The following is a 22,917-nucleotide window of genomic DNA, read 5'->3' on the forward strand; positions in this document are numbered from 1 at the left end:
ATCCGACGGGTAGTGTAGATGTACCCTAAGGGAGTATTTAAGGGAGGAAAAAAACAATCCTGTAAGGTATTACTAAATCAGTTACAAAATTAATATTCAAGTATTATAGCCCAGCATGCACATTATTTACACTGTACCACAGACTGACAGAGGGTTTGTGAAGTAGCCATAAAGTGCTACCAATATATTTATACATCTAGGCACTCAGGGCTAGATCCACAAAGGCATTTAGGTGCCTAACTGCAACTTTAAATGCTTAAGTCCAAAATGTAAACCCTCAAAACCCGCATCAAACCCGGGAGTCACCTAAAGCCCCTAAGCACCTACATTTCTGCTGGTAGAATCTCCTAAATTTCTGCCTTTGGGCATGCACAAGCTGCCCAGTTACTGACACTGCTCTGAGCTGCTTGATATCTAACTCACAACAGGTAACTAGCCATTTCCCTGCCTACCTTGCCTGAGAAGCCTGATCCAGTAGGCTGCTCAGAGGCTTCTCATTGGGCCAGAGAGCATGAATATTATTCTATAGGCCAGTGGCTAGGGCACTCACCTGGGGAGATGCAGGTTTCAGTCCCTACTCCAATGAAGTATTTCATACAAAATGGAACAGCTTTTACAGGAATGGTTGAAAGACACCCACTCCAGCATATCCTATACCCCAGTGGTTAGGGCACTCTTAGGAAGTAAGAGACCTGGGTTCAAGTCCTTGCTCCACATTAGGCAGAGTGGAGATTTGAACCTGCCTGTCCCACATTCTGGGTGAGTGCTATGACCACTGGGTTATTAGGCATAAGAGGTTCTTACCCATGAAAGCTTATGCTCCCAATGCCTCCTTGGATTTTTTTTTGTGAGAAATAGCTGCCCCACCTTAGGTGCTTAACTCCACGAGAGGGTTCATGGCTGGGAAGGCACCTCTCTGTGGCCCAGAGCTAGTCGTCTAACTCCCTTTGAGGGGGAGGCTTAGGCCCCACCCCTCTTGGCATTTCCTACTGGCCTGCTAAGGCAGCTCCCTGCTCAACTGGCTGGCTTCTGTCAATCCCTTTCTTAGGTACCTGACTCTCCCCATGCATTGTATAGGGAGCCTGGGCACTTACCAGAGTTGTGGATTCCACTGGACAGCAGGGCATTGCAACAGTGAATCTAAGTCTCCGTTGTGGATCTGGCACCCAGATACCATAGTGATGGAAATATCTTGGAGAGGACACCATAGGGAAGGATAGCCTAGTGGTCAGAGTGTTAGCCTGGACATTAGGACACCAGAATTCAATTCCTCTTCCACCACAAACATGCTGTGTGTCTCTGGGCAAGTCACTTTGTCTGGTTGTGTCTATACAGAGAGTTTAATCTAAAGCTTTTTGATGCGTCAGGTAATTCATAGTACGCAAATCACACCAATAGCATGCACACAAAACACCTGTTCCATTTTCATGGACTCAACAATGCTCTGTGCCGCTCCACTGACAAGCATGAATATGCACAGGTTGCTTGGGCTGTATTATAGTATTCACAGCCAGACAACTTCTGCACCTGACTTTGCCTATCGCACCACCGAGCAGATGATGCGGGAGCAGGAGAATATTCTATGGCAGGAGCAGCAGCTCCTCCAGCAGCAAGAAGCTACTCTGCAGCAGTGGCAGCAGGATGAGGCAGAAGATGAGGAGGGTGCCGAGCTGTTGGAACAAGAGAACCCGTTCCTGGATCACCTGCGCAGTGTTCAGTGCCATTTCTGGGCCTGGGAAACCAGTGTGGATTGGTGGGAGAGGACCATTTTGAAGAGTTGGGGTAACCAACAGTGGTGAGAAAACTTCAGGAGAGCGGGGACTACCTTTTTTTAAGATCTGTGCAGAACTGACTCTGGAGCTTTAGCAACAGCATACCTGTGGAGAAATGGGTCGCCATTGCCATCTGGAAGTTGGTCACCCCAGAACATTACCAGTCTATAGCCAACCAATTTAGCATGGGGAGATCAACTGTTGGGGCCATTCTCTGCTATGCCATTGATAGGATGCTATCTAACCAGATCACAAAGCTGGGTAATGCTCAGGAAATTACTGATGATTTTGCATGCATGGGGTTCCCAGACTGTACTGGGGCAACTGATGGAACCCATGTGCCTATTATTTGCTTCTCTACCCCTGCCAAGGCACAGAATTTATAAACAAAAAGTGGTATTTCTCCATGGTGCTGCAAGAGCCAGACAACTTCTGCACCTGACTTTGCCTATCGCACCACTGAGCAGCAGGTTTCCAGATATAAATGCAAGGTGGTCTGGAAGGGTCCATGATGCTAAGATCTTTTGGAACTCAGTATTATTTAAATTAATGAAGAAAGTACTGTTTGCCCCCAGAAGCACTGCAGATATTAATGGTGTGGAGGTTGGTCCAGTTATTCTGGGAGACCCGGCTTATCCCCTGATACCCTGGCTAATGAAGCCATACACAGGCCGCTTGGACAAAAGGAAGGAACATGTTGCCTGAGTAGTTTCACAATGATAGCCAAGTGTGCATTTGGCCATTTGAAAGGCAGATGGCACTGCTTACAGAATAGGTTGGGAGCAAGAGAAAAAAAATGTTCCAACCATTATCACTGCATGTTGGGTTTCGCACAATATTTGAGCGAGCAAGGGGGAAAGCTTTGCCGATGGGTGGGAGGCTGAGGTGTGGAGACTTGCTCAAAGGTTCGAGCAGCCTGCAAACGTTCCATAGAGAACACAAACACCTATGGGAATGCTGTCAAGGATGCCTAATGTTCGTATTTTGACTCACATCCCTGAACACATTATCCTGTGGGGATGCAGAAGTTGCACACACTGGGGCATTGTGTGCAAAATGGAGATAACCCTATCTCACAGGGGTATTGGGAGGATAAATATATTAAAGATTATGAAGCACTCAGATACTAAGATGATGGGGGCCACATACATCTTAGGTACTTATAAGAATCCAGAAGTTTAAATAAAACTAATTATCTAATGAGTGGGTTATTCCATTCAGAATCAACCAGTGCCTGCTTGATTTAGAGTTCATCATAGCTGGAAACCATAGATTTATTTGTGCTTTAGCAGATAGCTCAAGAGCAGAACTAGAGAGAGTATTTGAAGCACTCAAACAAAAATGTGTTTTAGCTGAGGGTTTGTTGCTTTAACAATATTAGAAACTTTATGCAATATACACCAACACCAATAATTAATAGTCTCAACGATAAGCTTGCTATATTGGCTGAACCCGGTACGATAATTTATCTTAAAAGAGAGTGAGAATTTCAAGGGCCATATGGGAAGTCACTGATTATGAAATCCTTTAGAAAGGATAAGAAAGTGAGACTGTGGTTTAGATGTCAACGAGTCAGCTCTTTCAGCATACGGTACTTAAGAAATGGAGACCACATATTCAGCATTGCCTCCAGTTTTCAGTTTTTGCACAACTTTTTGCTCCAGATGCATTCAGAAAGATTAGATACAGAATAAATAGGCATATACTTAGTTTAAAGTGTTGGGGTTTAAGCTAAATATCCTCCAGTATGAGCAACTGTGCCCCACTGAAAAAAGATGAGTTTTCTTTATTTAAATGAACTGTTTTGGAGCTCAATTTTTAACACCAAATTCAGCCACCTTTCTATACAGCTTACCGGTCATTTTCCAGTAGTTTGTTTTAAAAACCACAGATCAAAGTGAGTTGCACTGTTATCTTATCTCTGCACATATTGGGCTCTCAGTGAAAGATTCTAAGGATGAAATCCTGACCCTATTGTAGTCAAAAGGAGTTCTGACATTGCTTTCAATGGAACCAAAATTTCATCCTGAAGTGTTCTAGAAGAAGTGGAAAATTAGTCTATGTCCCACACGTGGCAATCTGTCATCTTAGACTTAAATAATTAGGGACATATTAGCTCTTTGCTGGTAAAACCCCTCAGGGCACTGGATATTTAATGATTTCCCTCTCCTTGAGTTTTCACAGCATCATTACCTTGGGGAAGGAAGGTTAATCCATGGACATCAGGGATGAAATCCTGGGTCCACTGAAGTCGAAGGCAAAACGTCAATGGGGGGGCCAAGATTTTCCAAAGTGGGCCCCATGTATCTCTTACTGCTTACTGCCCTGTAGGACAGTATGGCTTCTTCAAAAGCCATGCTTCCAATGATGCCTCTCCACTCGTTGATGCTCTCCCTCTCTCTCAGACACACTCCAAAGATGTCTGACTGTCATTGCTGTTTACCTGATGTCACCAAAACTTCAACCACAGAATTCTTTACAGGGCTTTTTGGACAATGGTGTATGGGGAAGACAGGGAGGATAAGGCTTACTGAGAACTGATGTCTTTCTGGTACCCCACCCAGCTCTGCCCTATCTTAATCCACCCACATACGGGTTTTCATATGTAGGGGAAGAGAAACTAGTATATTGAAGTCCTGGTACTCTTCCCCTTCTATGCTACCCATTCTATGTCCAAGATCTGCTTTACCCTTCATTTGTGGAAGAAGAGGGGCTGATCAGGCCTTATGTATTAAATTGCAATTTGTGCTGAAGCTCTCTGATTAGGATCAACACTATCATGTTAAATTTATTATTTAAATATAGCAATGGTCAATATCACATGGAAGGTGGCATGTATTAGTAGATCAGATAACCATGTGCCAGGCCAGCCTGTAGTATAAAAAAAAGTCAATCCTCAGCATGAAACGTATCCATAGTGACACCAAGCCATTTGTTTATGTGAAGACAAACGTTTGCAGCATTCTCACATTACCAGCACATTTTTAAGTGAAACAGACAACTTACAAGATTTTAAAAAAATAAAAAAAATAAAATATACATATAATTCAAGTGCTATTCCACGTTTGTATTTGCTCTCTTAGCATTTTGCTGCTGAGAATACGAACTAACAGAACAACCCAATAGGCTTTACATTTCACACCAAAGCCAAAATTTACTTCTAGAAAGTGAGCTGGAAATTACCACACTGCACGGTAGCAGTTGGCAGAGCTTTGCAGAAAAGGAATCTTGCTTATGACAACTATAAACAATTTCATTTTTCCCTGTTACTCTTATGCTTGTAATTGCTATATTTTAATGCACTTAATCACTTAAGCATTGAATCGACCATAGTGATAAATCTTCACTTTAGACGAAGCAATAATAAATCTTTGTCTTCTCTTAGCAGCTGGCCAGTTTTGATTCGGACTTTGAATTTTTATCCTTTCCTCAGGCTTAACAGTAACAACTTGTTAGTTCTGTCTTTTGAAAGTGTGACACTGTCCCCATTAAATGCATTATCCTTGTTTAAGCTTAATTTTTTCAGTGTTAAAAAATGGATGTCCTTCTGCAATACAGTACCAAGAAACAAACAAAACAAAAAATCCAATTAGTCTCTGCTTGTAATTTACAATGCAACAGTAGTTCATTAGTATTTATTCAGCACCATTGGTGCACATGGCACTTTACAGACATGAGAAGACAAGCTAGAGCGTATAATACAATCTTTCAATGGAGGCCTCCAATGCCACAGAGAGCTAATTTAAAAACAGGTGGAAGAGGGCTTCAAAAGTACACTAACAAATCACAGAGTAATAATATTCCACAAGTAGCTCATAGCTTGGCTAGAGAAATCAAGCTACATTTTCATCAAAATTCTTCGTCAAATACTCAAACCCCTTTGAGAAGACAACAGGTGTTAGAGGTGGCAAGCAGAGAAATATAGGAAAAGATTGTCTTGGGACTCAGGAGATCTGAGTTCTATGCTACAGGTTTCCCCAACCCTGCAAATTATTTAAGCTCCACTACTGCAAATACTTATGCACATTCTTAATTTTAAACTTAGTCCCATTGACTCGTGTGTAAAGTCAAGCACATCTCACAGGCCATTAAATTTCCCCCAGTTACCCTGTACTGAGCCCAGTAACTTATGTTTCACTAAAGCATGACTTGTGTTTGGCTAACACGTATCTTTCAGAAAGTTTTGAAGACTTTAAGAGATGGAGAATCCACCACTACCCCTGGTGGTGTGTTCCAATGGTGAATCACCCTCATCATTAAAAATATGTGCCTTATTTCTTATTTGAATTTTTCTGGCTTGAGCTTCCAGTCATTGGTTCTTGTTATCCCTTAATCTGCTAGATTAAAAAGCCCTCTAGTAACCAGTATTTTCTCCATTTGAAAGTATTTATGCACTGAAATCAAGTCACCTCTCCATCTTGTGATAAATGAAAGAGATTGAGCTCATTAAGCATGGCATTTTCTCCATCCCTCAAATCATTTTGTAACCTGAGGCACCAATCCTGTAAACTCTTATAGAAGTGCTCAGTTTTAAGCATGTGGTACTCGAGTGAGTGACATACCTTGTGCTCCAGTTAAGCATGTTCATAAGTGCCTGCATGGTCAGGGCCTTAATGTTGCATAAACTCAGAGATATTAAGGCCAAAAATAATGATAGTCTAGTCTCACCATCTGCATAACACTGGCCATATTTCACTCAATGATTCCTAACTCCAGCCCAACAACTTGTGGTTGAACTACAGCATATGTTTCAGAGAGAGAGCCAATCATGATTTAAAGACTCCAAGGGCTGGAGAATTTACCACATCCTTTGGTGATCGGTTCCCAACAGCCGATTATGCTCACTGTTAAAAAGTGTGAGCCTTGTTTCCAGTTTGAACTTTGCTGTCTTCAACTTCCAGCTACTGGTTCTGGTTAGGCCTTTGCCTGCTAGATTAAAGAACCCTCTGCTATCGGATATTGTCTCCCTGTGTAGGTAATTATACACTGTGGTCAAGTCGCCTCTTAACCATTTATTTGATTAGCTAAATAGATTGAGCTCCGTTAGTCTTTGTACAGTCTGTTTTCCAAACCTTGAATCATTTTCATGATTCTTCTCTGTACCCTCTCCAACTTTTCAACATCCCTTTTAAAGTGTGGACGCCAGAACTGGACACAGTATTCCAGGAATGACCTCACCACTGTATGCAGAAGTGATATTAGCTACCTACTCCTGTTTCTACCAATATTCGTATTAATGTATTGAAGTTATCATGTTAGCCCTTTTTGCTAGTTATAGTGCTTTTGTATGTAAACTACTGTTTCTTCTGTATATGCAAACTTACTGCATCGATTTATGCAAAGCTATTACTTTTATCTATGCAAATAAGGCCATATTTAATTTTTAAACATCTACCAAAAGATAAGGAGTAAACTTTTCAGAAGCACCTACATGACTTAGGAGCCTCTTTCATTTTCAAAATTGACTTAAACACTTAGGAGCCGAGGTCCCATTGAGAATCAAAAATATGTAGGCACCTCAAGAAACAGATAGGCACCTTGTGGAATTTTCAGACATGGGAGTTAGGTGCATAGAAGCTATAGAAAATCTTACTGGGCACCTATCTGCATCTTTAGGTGCCTAAATACCTTTTACATATGGTCCAACGTGCCTAAGTCAGTTTTGAAAATGGGGTTTAGGTAATTCTGAACATTTTAACCAAGGTCTCTGCCCAGATGATCTTGCAGTTTAGTTAAGAGCTTATAGTATAATTCAGCATTTATACATCAGTCAGGACTAGTCCAGAGTACCTTTCTTTCAAGATTTTATCATGCAGTGCTTCAAAGAGCCTGGTTTGCATGTTTCTTCTGAACTTTGGCACTTCATGGTATTACAACCCCTCTGGAAAAAAGCCAGTTTCTTAAACACCTTAAAATATTTTTGCTATCTCTGCATTAGATTTGAACTTCATTAACAGCTGCTTTCATTTGAGAGTTTTTTGCCAAATGACTGTGAAAACCATATCCCTGAGTTAAAAACAAACTCTGAAAGGAAATATGTAAATTTCTAGGTCAGAAGTCTTCTACTATACCACTACATGCTCCACTTATCAGACAACACATTTTAATTTTCATTCTTTTTTTTTCTTTTAAGGTAGACCTAATCTGAAGTCTTAGAAACAGAAATCTATGTTGCAAATAGTATGCTACGTTTCTGCAAGCAATAGTCTCTCCTTTAAAACTTAAAAGGGCACTTTCCAAACAGATCATGCCCCAAATTTTACATACCTTAAAATTGTTAAAATCTGGTGTGCAGTATCCACTTGAATCTTAATCTATACTTAATATTAACAATCCAAATCGCCACCATTTTTGCAGGACAAAGACAAGCAAACAAAAACACCTAATATGCAAACACTGCTTACAGGCTCTGCAGCACAGGGGTGCCGCGGGTGCTGGGGAGGGGGGTGCAGCCCGGGAGGGGGGCACCGCGGGTGTTGGGGAGGGGGGCGTGGCCTGGTGGGGCACGCCACAGGTGCTCAGGGGTGTTAGGGTTGATGGGGCTGGGGCAGACTCCCTACCCAGCTCCTGGGAAGCAGGGACCCCAGCTCCTAGCTCCATGTGCTGCCTCTGCTCCACCCCAATCCCCAGTTCTGCAGCTCCATTGGCTGGGAACCGAGGCCAATGGGAGCTGTGGGGGTGGTGCCTGCGGGCAGAGGCAGCACATGGAGCTAGGAGTTGAGGGAGGGGAGTTGCTGTTGCCCTTTTGGGGAGCCCCCCTCCCCCAGGTAAGCACCACCCCACACCCCAACCACCAGCCGTGAGCCCACACACACACCCAAACTCCTATGGTGGGTGAGCTTGAGATTGCCCCAGGAGCGGCAGGTGCGCCTGGCCCAGGGGCTACCTGAGCTACTCAGGCGGCCCTGGGCCAGGCACACCAGCCTCTGCAGAAGTCACTGAGGTCACGGAATCCATGACTTCCGTAACAAACACGGAGCCTTAGCTATCATTAACTCTTTACATTAAGCAATTCAACTTAAAAAAGAAAAACCACCATTGCATTGTTGGAGTGAAATCTGGTCCCACTGAAATCAATGGGAGTTCTGCCATTGACTTTAATGATATCAGGATTTCACCCGAGATTTGTTGTTGTTGCAATAATATGCACATTTCCATAATTCACACAATAAACAGTATTGTGAAAACAAGACCATAAAAGAAAGCAGGCTTTGAAATTGGGCTAAGTTATTACTGACCATCTGGTCAATATAGAAACAAAAGCCCCCAATTCTCCCCCAACGAAAAACAGGCTGATCACGATCCTTTTTTTTTTTTAAAGTTATACAAAACTGAAAGTCCTTTCCCTTGTGCTTTTTCAAATGAGTCTAAATGATTAATAGTCTTGATTTGAACTGGAATGAGCAGGAACAATCACTCTGTCCACACAGTCAAGACACCTCTTTGATGCAGTCTCAGGCAATATATTTTGAAATTAATTCGGATCAAGAGCTGATGGCCTTCTACACCACTAAAATCCTGCCTTACCCCTCCATGAAGGTACTGTGGGCAGAGTAGTTTCTGCTGTCCTTCTCCTTCCCCTCACCCCCCTACCCCCCACACACTTGGCAAATTGGCTCCATGACAGTTCTGAAAACCACTGCCTGGAGGGAATCATTCTTGGACTAGGCGAGGAGCTCCCTAAGAGTGAAATCCTATCCCCATTTATGTTAATAGCAAAATCTCCATTGACTTCAATAGAATCAGGATGTCAGCCTAAATCTTCACTTATGTAAATCCAGGGGCCCCAAACACCCACAGTTAGGGTTGCCAACCCTCCAGGATTGGCCTGGAGTCTCCAGGAATTAAAGATTAATCTTTAATTAAAGATTGTCATAATAAAATCTCCAGGAATACAGCCAACCAAAATTGGCAACCCTACCCACAGTAAATGACACAAAGTGGCCACTAGTTTAAGGTAGTTTTAGGAGTAGATATAAATTACATTTTCTACTATACATTGTAGTCTTGTATAATATGACTGATTACTGGGTGACAAGTGGGTGAAGGAGTATCTTTTATTGGACCAATTTTTATGGGTGAAAAAGACCAGATTTTGAGCTACACACAGTTCTTCTTTGGGTCAACCCATTTGGGTACCCACTATGTCAGGGGTGGGCAAACTACGGCCTGCGGGCCACATCCAACCTGCAGGACCATCCTGCCTGGCCCCCGAGCTCCTGGCCCGGGAGGCTCACCCCCGGCCCCTCCACCGCTGTTCCCCCTCCCCCGCAGCTTCAACTCGCTCGCTCCGCCGCTGGCGCAATGCTCTGGGCAGCAGGGCTGTGAGCTCCTGGGGCAGGGGGAGTTGGATAGAGGGCAGGGGAGTTCGGGGTGGTGGGCAGGGGGTGGGGGTGTGGATGGTGGTCAGGGGGAAACAGGGGTCCTGGGGGGCAGTCAGGAAGGGGGGGGTTGGATGGGGTGGCAGGGGGCAGTCAGGGGCAGAGGTCCCAGGGGGGCTGTCAGGAATGAGAGGAGGGTTGGATGAGGTGGCAGGGGGCAGTCAGGGGACAAGGAGCAGGGGTGTGTGGATGGGGCAGGTGTCCCAGAGGGGTCGTCAGGGAACAGGGGGGGTTGGATGGGGTAGGAGTCCGGGGGGGGGGGGCAGATAGGAGGTGGGGGCCGGGCTATGACCCCCTCCCCTAACCGGCCCTCCATACAATTTACGAAACCTGATGCGGCCCTCAGGCCAAAAAGATTGCCCGCCCCTGCACTATGTGTTGTGCTATGCTAACCCTTCCTTTGTTGTCTATAAATCTGGGAGGCAGAGATTAGAAACTACCATTTTTCACTCACAAACAATGCCCCAAAAATCAGTATATTCTTGCTTTCAGAAACAGTGGGGAGGGCTCCATTTTGCCCACATGCATCTCCCACAACATTACCACATAGAATCAGACACAATTTCTTTTCGTTTTTTTAAAATGGGTTACTTAACATGAAGACTTATAGGGCTAGATTCACTGGTATGCTCCAGCTGCTCAACCAGAGCCATACATATAGCTGACCATACCAGTGAATCTATCTTGGGTGGACACCATCACCGTAGTATCTGTGTGCCTCACTCTGTGTATTTATCCTTACAACACCCCTGTGATGTAGGGAAGTACCATTATCCCCATTTCACAGATGGATAACTGAGGCACTGAACGTTTTAGATTATGTGTTCACTGCAAACTTAGCCTGGGTGATTGGCACCTGGCTCCGAACACCCAGGTTAGCCTAGCCCAGGGGTGAGCAGCCACTCTGCAAAGCCCTACCCAAATTACTGAGTCCTCACTGATGCTGCACTCCCCTGCATGTGTTACTAGCACTACTGGGGGCATATCCCATGGTTCTTAGCACTGCTGCAAGATGAGTCACTCTTTGATTCTTTCTCAGTGAATTGTGGGAGAGCCTGCCTATTCTTCTGGACAGGCATTGGAAGACTGTCAGCACTCAAGTGAGTTAGCCTGTATCCTCACTGCAAAGTGGGTGGGTTACTAGCCCGACTTAAAGCAGAACCCAGGCTCTAACCTGTACCCCAGCTGGGGCAGATAGCCCAGGCTAAAAGCACCATCAAACTCAGGTGAGAGGGTTGTGTGTGTGGATGGGAGGGAGGTTAGGGACAACACCTGAATAAGAGTCTGAGTTAACTCTGCAGTGAAGACATATATAGAAGCTGAAATCCTAGCCCCATACTGAAGTCAGTGGGAATACTCCCATTGACTTCAACGGGGCAGAACTCTACCCTAAGTGACTTTCCCAAGCGCACACAGGAAGTCTGCATCAGGCTAATGCTCTGATTGCTGAATCTGGCCCAAATATGGGCTAACTCTCATGACAGGGTTTTTATTATTGTTGTTTTTTAACCCTGCAGTAACCAACCCATCTACTGCAGGGTGTTGCGATAAGTGTTGAGGTAGACCTGTTCCCTCTAGATGTCCTGTGCCCCAAGCAGTAGGCTGTTGCCTTCGGTGGAATCCTATGAATATTCAGATTCCGTGTATGCTGCCAGAATCAAACGATGCAAAAACCCAATGCAAATTACTCAGCAGTTCCTAACCCAGTTGTCTAGGCAGCCTGGCATTTCCTCACAGGCTGCAGCCTCTGGCCTTCTCCGTACAGGCATCTTCTGTCTCCCTCCCAGGAGCCTGGTTCCCTCTGACCTCACGAGGATACAATTTCCTTTTCCCTGTATGCCAGGGATTATGGAACATTCTCATGGCTGGATACTGAGCTGGGTAACAGTGCTCTCCACTGGTTAGAGTTTTTCCCTCCACTCAGCTGGGATGGAGATAGGTACCCAGTAAGAAGATGCAGACAAAACATTAGATTAATGGGGAGGTGGAACACGATATTGAAAAATCTCTATAGTTATGTCCATTTTTAGGAAGTCAGATCTTTAGACTTCTCTACTTTCAGTGACTCACAAAAGCCTCTGAAGAGTCTGCTTATCTGCCCTGTCACAAGCCAAGTGCAACAAATGATATTTAATGCCCTGGTAATTAAATCTATCTTTCTTATACCCTCAAAAGGAAATATACAGTAATCAGTAATTGAGTCTCAAAAGTTAAACACTATTTATTTCAGAAAAGGAATAAAGGGTGGAACTGTTATAGCAGGAGGGGGAAAAAACAAGTTGTACATTTGTATAAAAGGTGTGTCCCAATCCAATTCACATTGATGTTGACTGTAGCTGCTGACTTGAAGGGAAACTATTTATAAAAATAATGTATTCTATTTATTTTGGACTAAGACAACATCACATTCCTTATTTAAATGCTTGTTTTATTTTTAGTATTCTAGCCTGAATATGCTGTATTGTTTCCTGGTTAAAGGATGTCATGGTTACAGTAGTTCAAAGGTTATTGTTGATGATTAATTTAAAAATCTAACTTTGGCATTTTGTTTTTTAAATTTTACTGAGATCAAATGGAATGGGTGTAGTGTTATATCATTGGCCTGATTTCCACTGTAAGAAGTAACTCCACTGAAGATACTGGAGTTGCACTGATGTAAAAATGGTGTAATTGAGAGAACTATCCGGCCTGACATGGATTCATAGATTGCACTTCCTACTAATTTACAACAAGACTAACCAGCATTGCTAGCCCCAACAAAGCCACAGAATGGTAGGAGTACTAATATACTACTGTATATACTCGTTCATAAGCCGAATTTTTTTAGTAAAAAAGGGAAGCACCAGAGAAGGAGGTCGGCTTATGAACAGGTATAGAGAGGGAGAGGTGGGACACAGCCCCTCCCCCCAACAGAGGGAGCAAGGAGAGGCAGCACAGCCAGCAGAGCCAGAAGGGAAGAGGCAGGGCCAGAGTCTCTCCGCTTCTGGCCACACTGCTCTCCCCCAGCCTCCGAAGCAGCTGCAGCTCTGGGGCTGGCAGGCTGCAGCCGTGCCGCTCAGCCCAGCCCACCGGAGCACGTTGCGGTCGTGCCACCCGGCCCAGCCTGCTGGAACATGCTGCAAATGCGCCGCCCGGTCTGGTCCGCCGGAGCAGGCTGCAGCCGCGCAGCCCAGCCTGCCAGAGCAGCTCCAGCCAGGTCAGAGACATCCTCCCCTGGCCCTCCCCAGATAAGGTGGGAAGGGATGGGATGGGGAGAGTGTGGGGGTCCCGGGCTAGGGGTGGGGTCATGTGGGGGGTAGTCACAGGGGTTACTCCCCTGACTCCCAGCTTCCCCCCCCCAAAAAAAATTTCCCCACCAGTTGCTGTCCCAGCCCGTCAGGGTAAGCAGCTGGCACGCCGGGACACTTTGTTTACTTAGGTTTACCTCCATGCCTGCAGACGCTCGAGGTAAACAAACCATCTCGGACCACCAGCAGCTTATCCTGATGGCCCAGGAGCCAAAGTTTGCTGACCCCTGAATTATAGGGTCGGCTTATGAACGGGTTATAAAAAAATTTCCACTTTTACTTATCCATCTTGGGGGGGGGGGTCAGCTTATAAACAAACCGGCTTATGATCGAATATATATGGTATACACATCAAAAGGAAAATAATCCCACACTCCATATTCATAGAGTTTAAAGCCAGAAGGGACCATTAGATCACCTAGTCTGACCTCCTGTATATCACAGGTCATTACATTTAATCAAGTTACCCCCGGATTGAGCCCAATAACTTGTGTTTCATTAAAGCATATCTTTCAGAAAGGCATCCAGTCTTGATTTGAAGACATCAAAAGAAGGAGAATCCATCACTTTCTTTCATGGTCTGTTTCAGTGCTTAATCCCCCCAAACTGTGGGGCGCACCCCTCTAGGAGGGCATGGAGGAATATGCAGGGGGGCGCAGCAGAGCTCAGGCCAGCCCCCATGAGGGGCGGGAAGGGAGCACCACCCAGCCCTGCTCCGCCCCCAGCCCTGCTCTGGCCCCGCCCCCAGCCCCAGCCCGGACTCTGCTCCCAGCCCCAGCCACATCCCCAGCCTCGTCCCCATTATCTCTGTCTGCATCCCCCGCATCTCCCCCACTCCCCAGAGGTCACAGCCCTGCTTCTGCCCCCCCTCCCCCCGGGAGGGGGGCGTGGACAGGGGTATGGTGGGGTACGACCTTCACTCTTAAACATGTACACCTTATTTCCAGTTTGAATGTGTCTGACTTCAGCTTTCTGCCACTAGTTCTTGCTATGCCTTTCTCCCATAGATTAAAGAGCTCCTTAATATTCAGTATATTCTCCACTTACACTGAAATCAAGTCACTTCTCAGTCTTCTGTTTGATCAACTAAACAAGCTGAGCTTTCTAAGTCTCTCACTGGCAGGTATATTCTCCAGCCCTTAAATCATTTTATGGCTCTTTTCTGTACCTTCTCCAATTTTTCAACATTCTTTTTAAACTGTGGACACTGGAACAGCAGACACAGTAGTCTACTATCAGACTCACCAATGCTGTATACAGAAATAAAATGATAAAATCACCTCCCTACTCCCATTTATCCATCCAAGGATCACATTAGCCAGTTTTGCCACAGCTTTGCATTGGGAACTCATATTGAGTTGCTTGTCCACTATGACCCCTAAATTCTTTTTAGAGTCACTGCTTCCCAGAGTACAGTCCTCCATACTGGAGGTACGTCCTGAATTTTTTTCCTATATGGGCCCAGTGTGCCAAGTGTTTTCATATTTACTTTCAGATCACTGATGAAAATGAGGAATAGTAGTATCAGGTCTAGTACCAATCTAGTACTTGATGATGGTTCCCCATTGACAACTGACTACTTTTTGAGATCCACAAGTTAGCCAGTTTTTAATCTATTTAACATACACTTTACTGAGACTGTATTGTGCTAATATTCTAATCAGATTGCTGTGTGGTACTATATGGGAACAGATAAAGTATAATTTTGTATACTGTTCTCCCACTGTAACTAATTTTCATTGCAAAGTTTAGGAGTTGCTTGTGGCTGCAGAGGGTTCTTTACCGTTCGCCTTAAAAACCACAGCTGTGAAAGGCTTTTCCCATTTTTAGCCTTCATAATGGCACATCAGTTGTGTCTGGGTCATTTCAATGAAAAACCAAGATGACTCATCTGAAGGCTGCTATAATAACGTATTTCAACTGAAATAGTAGAACAGTGAATGAGATATTTCAATCCCAGAAAAAAAAGTAGTAGCAACACACATTTGATTAGTTCTCATATGGACTCCCACAGTTTTCCCAAATAGAAAAGATGCTATAAAGTGTCGAAACATATCTGCTGGATACTGCTATATGGTACAGTCAATCTTATACATGTTATCATTGTAGGTTTGGGAGGATTAGATTTTTATCAGTAAATGTTGATTTCACCTTACACAAATTGATGAAAAAATATTTCTATGAATAATTAAAATTTTAGATAGGCAAAGAAGAAAAATGCTGTTTGAGAGCAGATTAGAATTCAATGTAAGGATATTTACTTTGTATATTTAGACATGTGATGTTAAAAATTTAAGTTTTCGTGGTTATAAAGCTTTAACTTTTTGAGTTTCAACATCTACTGTCATTAAACAATTATTGTCTGATACCCCATTGCATGATCCCCATATAACTTCCCACAACTGTGGAAACTTACAGCTATAAAAATAAAAAATAAATGCTTAAATCCCATAATTTTGTGCAACTGTGAACTTTTACATAAACAAAAAATGCTTAATAAACATCAATATTAATTGAAATTATAAATAAATAAAAATCAAATTCTGCCAACATTATAAATATGTGAACATTATAAAAGAATGAAATAATTAGAATAATACATTGCAAGTGTCCAAAAAACAAACTGCATGCATGCTGAAGTGGTACATTTAGGCTATCTGCCTGAGGTCTTAATGTTTTTTAAATCCTGTTTACTGTCCACCATGATGTGAAGTCTGTAGTGCTTTGAATCTACTGTGTGCAGGTAGGAGTCCCTGGATCAAGACAGATCTCAATGTATTTCCTTCTCAAACCAAATGGGGCTGGCAAACATTGTGGAGATAATATTCTCCGCTTCCCAGATGGAAGGGTTTTGCATATCTCACACTTTCTACTCCCCAAAAAGCTGTTGCCTTGTATTACAGCTTTTGAGGAGACAATTATCTTCCTCAATGCAGGAAAAATAAATGAGTCACAGTTGATAGAGTTGAAGGGGGAAAAGATACAGCTTTATCTTTAATATGGGTAAGACTCCCCAGTTTAGACTGGCTAATACTATGTAAATTACTGCTGGTTCAGTAAACTAATGGGATTTTTGGCATATACCAGGCTTAATAGTATGGGCAGGGAGCCTTCTGCTACAATGATGATCTTCTAGAAACCTTTCTACTATCTTTTACTTCTCATTTTCATTCAAAAGAATGACCTGGTTTCTAATCTTTGCCTGAGGCCTGCTGAAAACTTTGAATAGCATTTATAAAGTGCTAAGAGGCCTTATATATGCGCACACATTATTTATTTCTATTTTTACAATTTACATCAAGCCAAGGATTTCACCCTCGCCACAATGCCCAGTCTGCTTCTCTCAAAGAAACTAAGAATTTTTCATAAATATATTTTCCTTTTGTCCCACTCCCTTCCCCATCCCTGAATAAGCCACCAATTATTCATATGATCCAAGGGTTAAGGATCGACAGCCCTGGAACTGAAGTTTCCTATTTATCCACAGAATACATACAGCCTGGGCAGTAGAGGCAAGCTTCCCAATGCTGCCCAACCACTGGGGCTCAGTTCCAACTACGAGCAGTCTCTCTACAACAGAGGACTGGTCAGTCTCTAGAACCATTCAGTTCTTGACAATATCAGCAGCAGAGAGGTCAGCAAGGCTGCCGGAGACCATCCATCCATCAGAAGTTAATGGCTTTTGGCCACTATTGATTTAGGCCAGTGAATTGGAAAAAGGTGTAAGGCTCTGCATCTATGCCTGAGTACCCAATATCCCGAGTTCTTCTAAATAGTAGTACAGAAAAAATATTGTCTTTTTACATCAAATTTATGTTATTTATTTTTTGTACAGTCCCCATCCCAAAGAGCTTTCAATCTAATTAAATGTCTTCTCTTTAAAAAATACACTTTAAGAGGGTTTTGCTATTTTCTAAAATAAATATGTAATTTTTCCACTTAGAGCAAGATCATAACGCACCATAAGGTACCCCCTATAGTCCCCTGAACAGCTGTGGGTCAGTGTGGAGAGGGGGATAAAGTAGTCTCCATGGGGCCACTATACCCCCTCCCATAGAGGCAGGTAGGAAGCAGGTGGCTAGGTGCAAGAAACCAGCAGAGCCTTGACTCTGCCTCTCCAATATGCCACTGGCCAGCACCTCTTAGCAAAGCAGGGAAGTAAATTGGTATAGGACAGTAGCAGATTGCTCTGGGGGGAGTTAAGGGGAAGCCGGGGTAGAATTGTGACTCTCAGACTGCTCTTGGAGCAGCACAGTTACTCAATGCTCCTTGCCTATGAACTGAAAGTAAACTCTCAATTTAAAAGATTTTCTCTGGCTATACCCTTAAGTCCATCCTAGAGAGGTGGTGGGAAGTTAGAACTCTCTCTTGTATGCAGACATCTGAGCTCGATGCCCAGGTTCCATAACCAGAGGATGTGCTCTGCACCAAAGGAGGCTAGACATTGTGGACCGGCCTCCAGATGTCAGGTTGGGCACTCTTCCACCTTATTGTCTGTGACTACCCCACAGGAGGAAAGTTAAATAATAAAAGGTTAGACCCTTCCTATCACACTCCCCCCCCCCCCAACAAGTCCAATCAAAAGGATAAAACTAACCTGCTGTATGTAAAATATCACCATTCAATCAGATTGCTTCTCATTACATCTTAGACCTGATTCTTCAAGGACTGTAAACTCTTGAAAGCAGAGACCATATCTGTAAATGCCTAGCACACTGTTGACACTATACATTTTAATGTATTTTGATATTCAGGGCCTCAGGCACCTTTGCCAAAAATTAAAAATACAATCAAAGAAAAAGTAAAATCAACTGTTGTTCCTCACCTCAAAACCAAAAGATAAAATAACCAACTACAGCAAATCAAGCCCAACCAATAGCCTCCTCCCTCCAACATATCAGCCATCATTATACCCTCCTCAACAACCTGGGTAAATAAATAGGCCTTACAGCATGCCCATTAGTTCAACCAATTCAGGCTACTGCAGACAAGAGGGGTGAGGAGAAATAGGAAAGATAGTAGGCTGCAAAGTGGAGGGCCTCTCATGATGAATGCTCTTCCAGAACTCCTACTTTAATACTTAGGGGGTTTCAGCTCAAATACATTCACTAATGGGAAATGTAGCAATATGGCATGGGGAGAATAGCAGTCTCTCAAGTAGGTAAATCCCTGGCCATTTTGCCTTTATAAACCAGCACTTTAAACTCCATCAGGCAGCCCATGCTGATCATGGACCACTGGTGGTGTGCTCACAGCTTGCATGACCTAATAAACTGACTACCACATTTTACACCAGCTTCAGTTTCTGGATTGACTTAAAGTGTAGCTTTACAGTAATCTAATCTTGAAGTGGGAAAGGGATGGATCACCGTAACCAAGGTTCACATGTGAAAGAAATGGATGCAATCTCCTAGCCAGACAAAGAAGGAAAAAAAGCTGTCCACAAAATTATTAGATGACAATTTAACAGCAACTGGAAACCCAGGATCCAAGACCCCAGACTGTGAAAAGTGGACACACACTATCAAGACAAAGGGTGGATCAAATAATCACTATAGCTTCTAGTTGCTTCCCTCAAGCTACCAGCAACTCTAGATTGAGTTTCAGCCAACTAGCTCTCATCCATGCCCCAGTCTCACCCAGGCACTGGGTCAGGCAGTCTATAACACTAGTGTATAGAATAACACTATTATTTTATTAGGTCAATTTTTCCAGTACATTTATACTATTGTAAGCCATGGAGGTTATCATGTTAACACATTTAATAGGGCCTTATTGAGACACAGTTTTGGACTTCCTTAGTAATGAAGGCTATATAATATGCTTTACAAGATTTTCTAAAATTATGGCTAAACGTATTGCAGTGCTACAGTAGCCACTTAAGTGTTATGTCACTTACACAGCCCCATTTGTCTCCAATGCTCACTTTTGATTTTTCCTCATATTCCACAATGCCCCATATTCTGGGAGCAATCTCCCAATTCACACAGGATTTGGGGGGATGAACTGCTGGTTGGCGGGCAGGAAGCAGATGCCACTAAGGATTCATACATACCACACCACACATGCAAACTATGAACCTTGTGCTGTATCAGCCACCAGGCCAAACTCTTTCCTCTGCAAAACCAAATCGCCTCACCATATCCATGAATTTCTTTAACAAAATACTAGGAAAACCACCATGATTAGAACTGTGTTCTGGTTTATCATAACATTTGATTTTTGTAACAGGATCTTTTATAACAGGATCTGCAATGTTCAGCAGCTTGAGCACCTGATTTCGAGTTTATTTTTAAAAGTGCCTTTAGGATGGCATCAGCCCTGAGCTGTGTGGCTCACAATTGCACTACACTGCAATGTTTAGGGAGGCGGACTCCCACAGATCCTCACTTAGGGCAGCCAGTTGCTAAAGCAGCACCATCCTGCAAGAGAGATTCGGGCTGTTGCACTTCTCCAGGGCAAAACCTCACGTTTGAATAAATATCTCCACATGGGAACGCTTCTCTGGCTGGAGAGGCAGCCCCATAAGCACCTAGCCATGCCCCTGACATACACAGAGCAACATGTGCCCCGGAGAGAGACCCGGCTGTCCCTGTTTAGGGAGGACAGTCCTTATCCTCAAGGCAAGCTTGGCTCTGCTCTCCGGCCTGTGGCTATTCCCCAGCTGTGCACCGCCGGCGGACACTCCCACGCCCCCGCGGGCAGCCCTAGGCACACCCGGCACTGCCCATGCCGCTGCGGGCAGCGAGCGCTTGCCCGGCCCCTGGCGGAGAGAAGGAGCCGCAGTGACTGGAGAAGCGGGTTACAGCTGCCAGCAGACGCGGGGGGAGGGGCGGGGGGCTTGCCCGGGGCATGCAGGCAGCCCCGTGGCTCCCGGAGGCAGCGCTGCTTGGGGGTGGGGACTGTTCTGAACCCCATCTCGGAGGGGCAGGTTCTCAGCAACCCGGTCGTGGCGGGCGGAGCAGGGCAATAAACTGCCCCTGCTCCGTGCACCGACGCAGAGCGAGGGCTGCCCCGCGTCTCTCCCGCCTGGCCTAGGCGGGGGAGCAGCCAGCTGCAGGGGGGGTCTAGGCAGCGGGCAGTCCATTCTCTCCCCCCGCAGCTCCAGCAGCCAAAGGGCACCTGAGGAGCCTGCAACAGGCGAGGGGGGAGGAGGGGGAATCCAGGGCTCATGTGCCAGGCTGCAAAGGGAGATCAGGAGTCTGAACTGGGGCGAGGGGGGTGGGTTCAGTTTTCCAATCTAATCCGCCTCCCCAGCCCTGCAGCTCCTCAGCGCCGCAGAGAGCCCCCTGCGCGGCTCGCGGACGGGCTCTGCCTGCAGACGTGTCCCTCTCTCCCGCACAAGTTGCACTAACTTGGGGAAAGAGGGGGCTGCGGGAAAGCGCCCGCGAGGTTTCCGAGGAGAATGCAGTTTACCTGTGGTTAGATTGTCATTGATCTTCAAAGGCACCCTCAGGATGTAGACCAGGAAAAGCATGATGAAGAACCACAGGGTCCAGAGGTAAGTCCATGACCAGACGATGCAGGACTTGAGCTGCTCCAGAAAGCCTGTCCCAGCTTCAGCCATGTTTTTGAAGAAGAAAAAAAACCAACCCTGCTCTCTGCTGCCACAACCTCTCAGTGTGTATTTATGGGATGATTCATGCCTCCCAAAGTAGACTCCCCCTCCCCTAGGGTTTCCATACAGGCATCTCTTCCAGCCGCAACATAATGAAGAAAATATATTTAAAAAAACCCTACATTCACAAAATAGCCCCACCCCAACTCTGTCTGCCTCTTTCTCTGTGCCTATAGTGCTCCAGTTTACAGCTGCAGCTGGGTAACCCCAATTAAACTGACTTCACCGAAAAAGCACATGAACTGAACAGCCTCTGGGGTCTATTTGCAGGTGCTCGTAGCAAGCCGGCGCAGTGGTTGGATTCTGCACAGAGCTGAACCTCTAAAGACTGAACCTTTTTAGGGATTTTCTCTCCTCCACTAACTTCCACACTAGATTAGGGGTAGGGAGGAGGGCCTAACCTCTCCAGAAGGGGAAAGGCCCTCCCAAGGCTCAAATTTTGGGGGATGAGGGCGAAGAGAGAAAAGAAGATACCTTCCCCCACCGGGACAGTTCAACCCTTTTGAAAGGGGAAGAGAGATTTGGAAGCTTCTCTGAGAGTATAATCTCTAACACAATTATAGTGGAATCCCATTGGCTCCCTAGTTCTATGTGCTAAGGTTGATGGGTTGTCTGTAAATCTCTAGCCCAGTCACTGAGGCATGGGGCAATGGTAGCAGCATTTTTGCTACCTTATGAAGGTGGAGCAGAGGTACCTGTAAGAAAGGACATGGGGTTGTAAAAAACAACAACAGCATCCCGGGTTTTCACGTTATTCCAAAACCTGGGCTGATGTTCTCAAATCCAACTGAGCTCTAAACCCACCATGATTTCACATGGAATCAGGTTCTTTGCAAACTATTTGCACAGCCCTATTGCTAAGTTAATAATGTCAAAATAAAAATGCATTGTTACTTGTTTTTCCTAGCCTGTATATACTTGTCTGGATACTGCCCAATGGGTCTTGATCCATAAGAATCTCTAGTCTTTAGGCACTACCACAGTAAAAATAAATGAGTTTTATAAAGGTATAGATCAAGTATAACCCTACAGTAATAATAAAATTATTTACATTAATAAAGTGCATTTCTCATCCATTTTGTCTCTCCTTAAGACACATTTCTGCCATGACACAGGAAATTACTACTAGTAGTGCTGGCAGAATGCAGAGACTGTTGGGCATAATTGATTCTTATTTTTTAAAAAGATGTATGTAATACATATAAGCTAGGAATTATTAGGGTGCATGTGCTTATGATTTTTCCCCTCTTTCCTCTGTATATTGCTTGTCTAATAAGACTAACGCCTTTGGATTGGGATGATGTCTTCCTTGGAGTTGGGACAGTGCCTAGTACAATATGGGCAATATCAGAATAGAAATAATCATAGAATTTTACAAGCAAACTGATATACCAACTGGGCTCAGGGTTTACTTTATGTACATATCACTGAAATATGGCCATCGTGGGTGAAAAGTGACAACTCCAACAGCAAATAGAAAAGTTAGAGAAAAGTTTAAGACAGTAGGTTATGAATACTTCAGTGGCCAAATAAAATTGCATAAAGCTTTGGTAAACAGATTGCAATTAGTTCACTCAGGGCCGGCTCCAGGCACCAGCTGAGCAAGCAGGTGCTTGGGACGGCCAAGGGAAAGGGGCGGCACGTCGGGTTCTTCGGCGGAGGGTCCCTGTCCCTCTCGGAGGGAAGGACCTGCCGCCAAATTGCCGCCGAAGAAGAAAGTGGTGCGGTGGAGCTGCCGCCGATCGTGGCTTTTTTTTTTTTTTTTTCCGCCGCTTGGGGCGGCAAAAACCCTGGAGCTGGCCCAGAGTTCACTTACCTTGTGTTGGGATTTTCTTCTAGACCTCTTTCCACTCAACTAC

General features: G+C 44.5%; 1 protein-coding gene across 2 annotated transcripts in view; it reads right to left on the bottom strand.

Moving 5' to 3' along the window:
- ST7 (suppression of tumorigenicity 7) overlaps positions 1-21,007 on the bottom strand; it is a 245,792-nt gene extending 224,785 nt beyond the window's left edge. For both annotated transcript variants that reach the window (XM_026648736.1, XM_026648735.1), the window contains exon 1: positions 20,857-21,007. In XM_026648736.1, coding sequence (XP_026504521.1) covers positions 20,857-21,007 — 151 coding nt within the window. The remainder of the gene's footprint in view (positions 1-20,856) is intronic.
- Between the last annotated feature and the right edge of the window lie 1,910 nt (positions 21,008-22,917).

The sequence above is a fragment of the Terrapene carolina genome, unplaced genomic scaffold (genome assembly GCF_002925995.2).
Source record: "Terrapene carolina triunguis isolate 2854851 unplaced genomic scaffold, T_m_triunguis-2.0 Scaffold68, whole genome shotgun sequence".
NCBI classification, from domain to species: domain Eukaryota; kingdom Metazoa; phylum Chordata; order Testudines; family Emydidae; genus Terrapene; species Terrapene triunguis.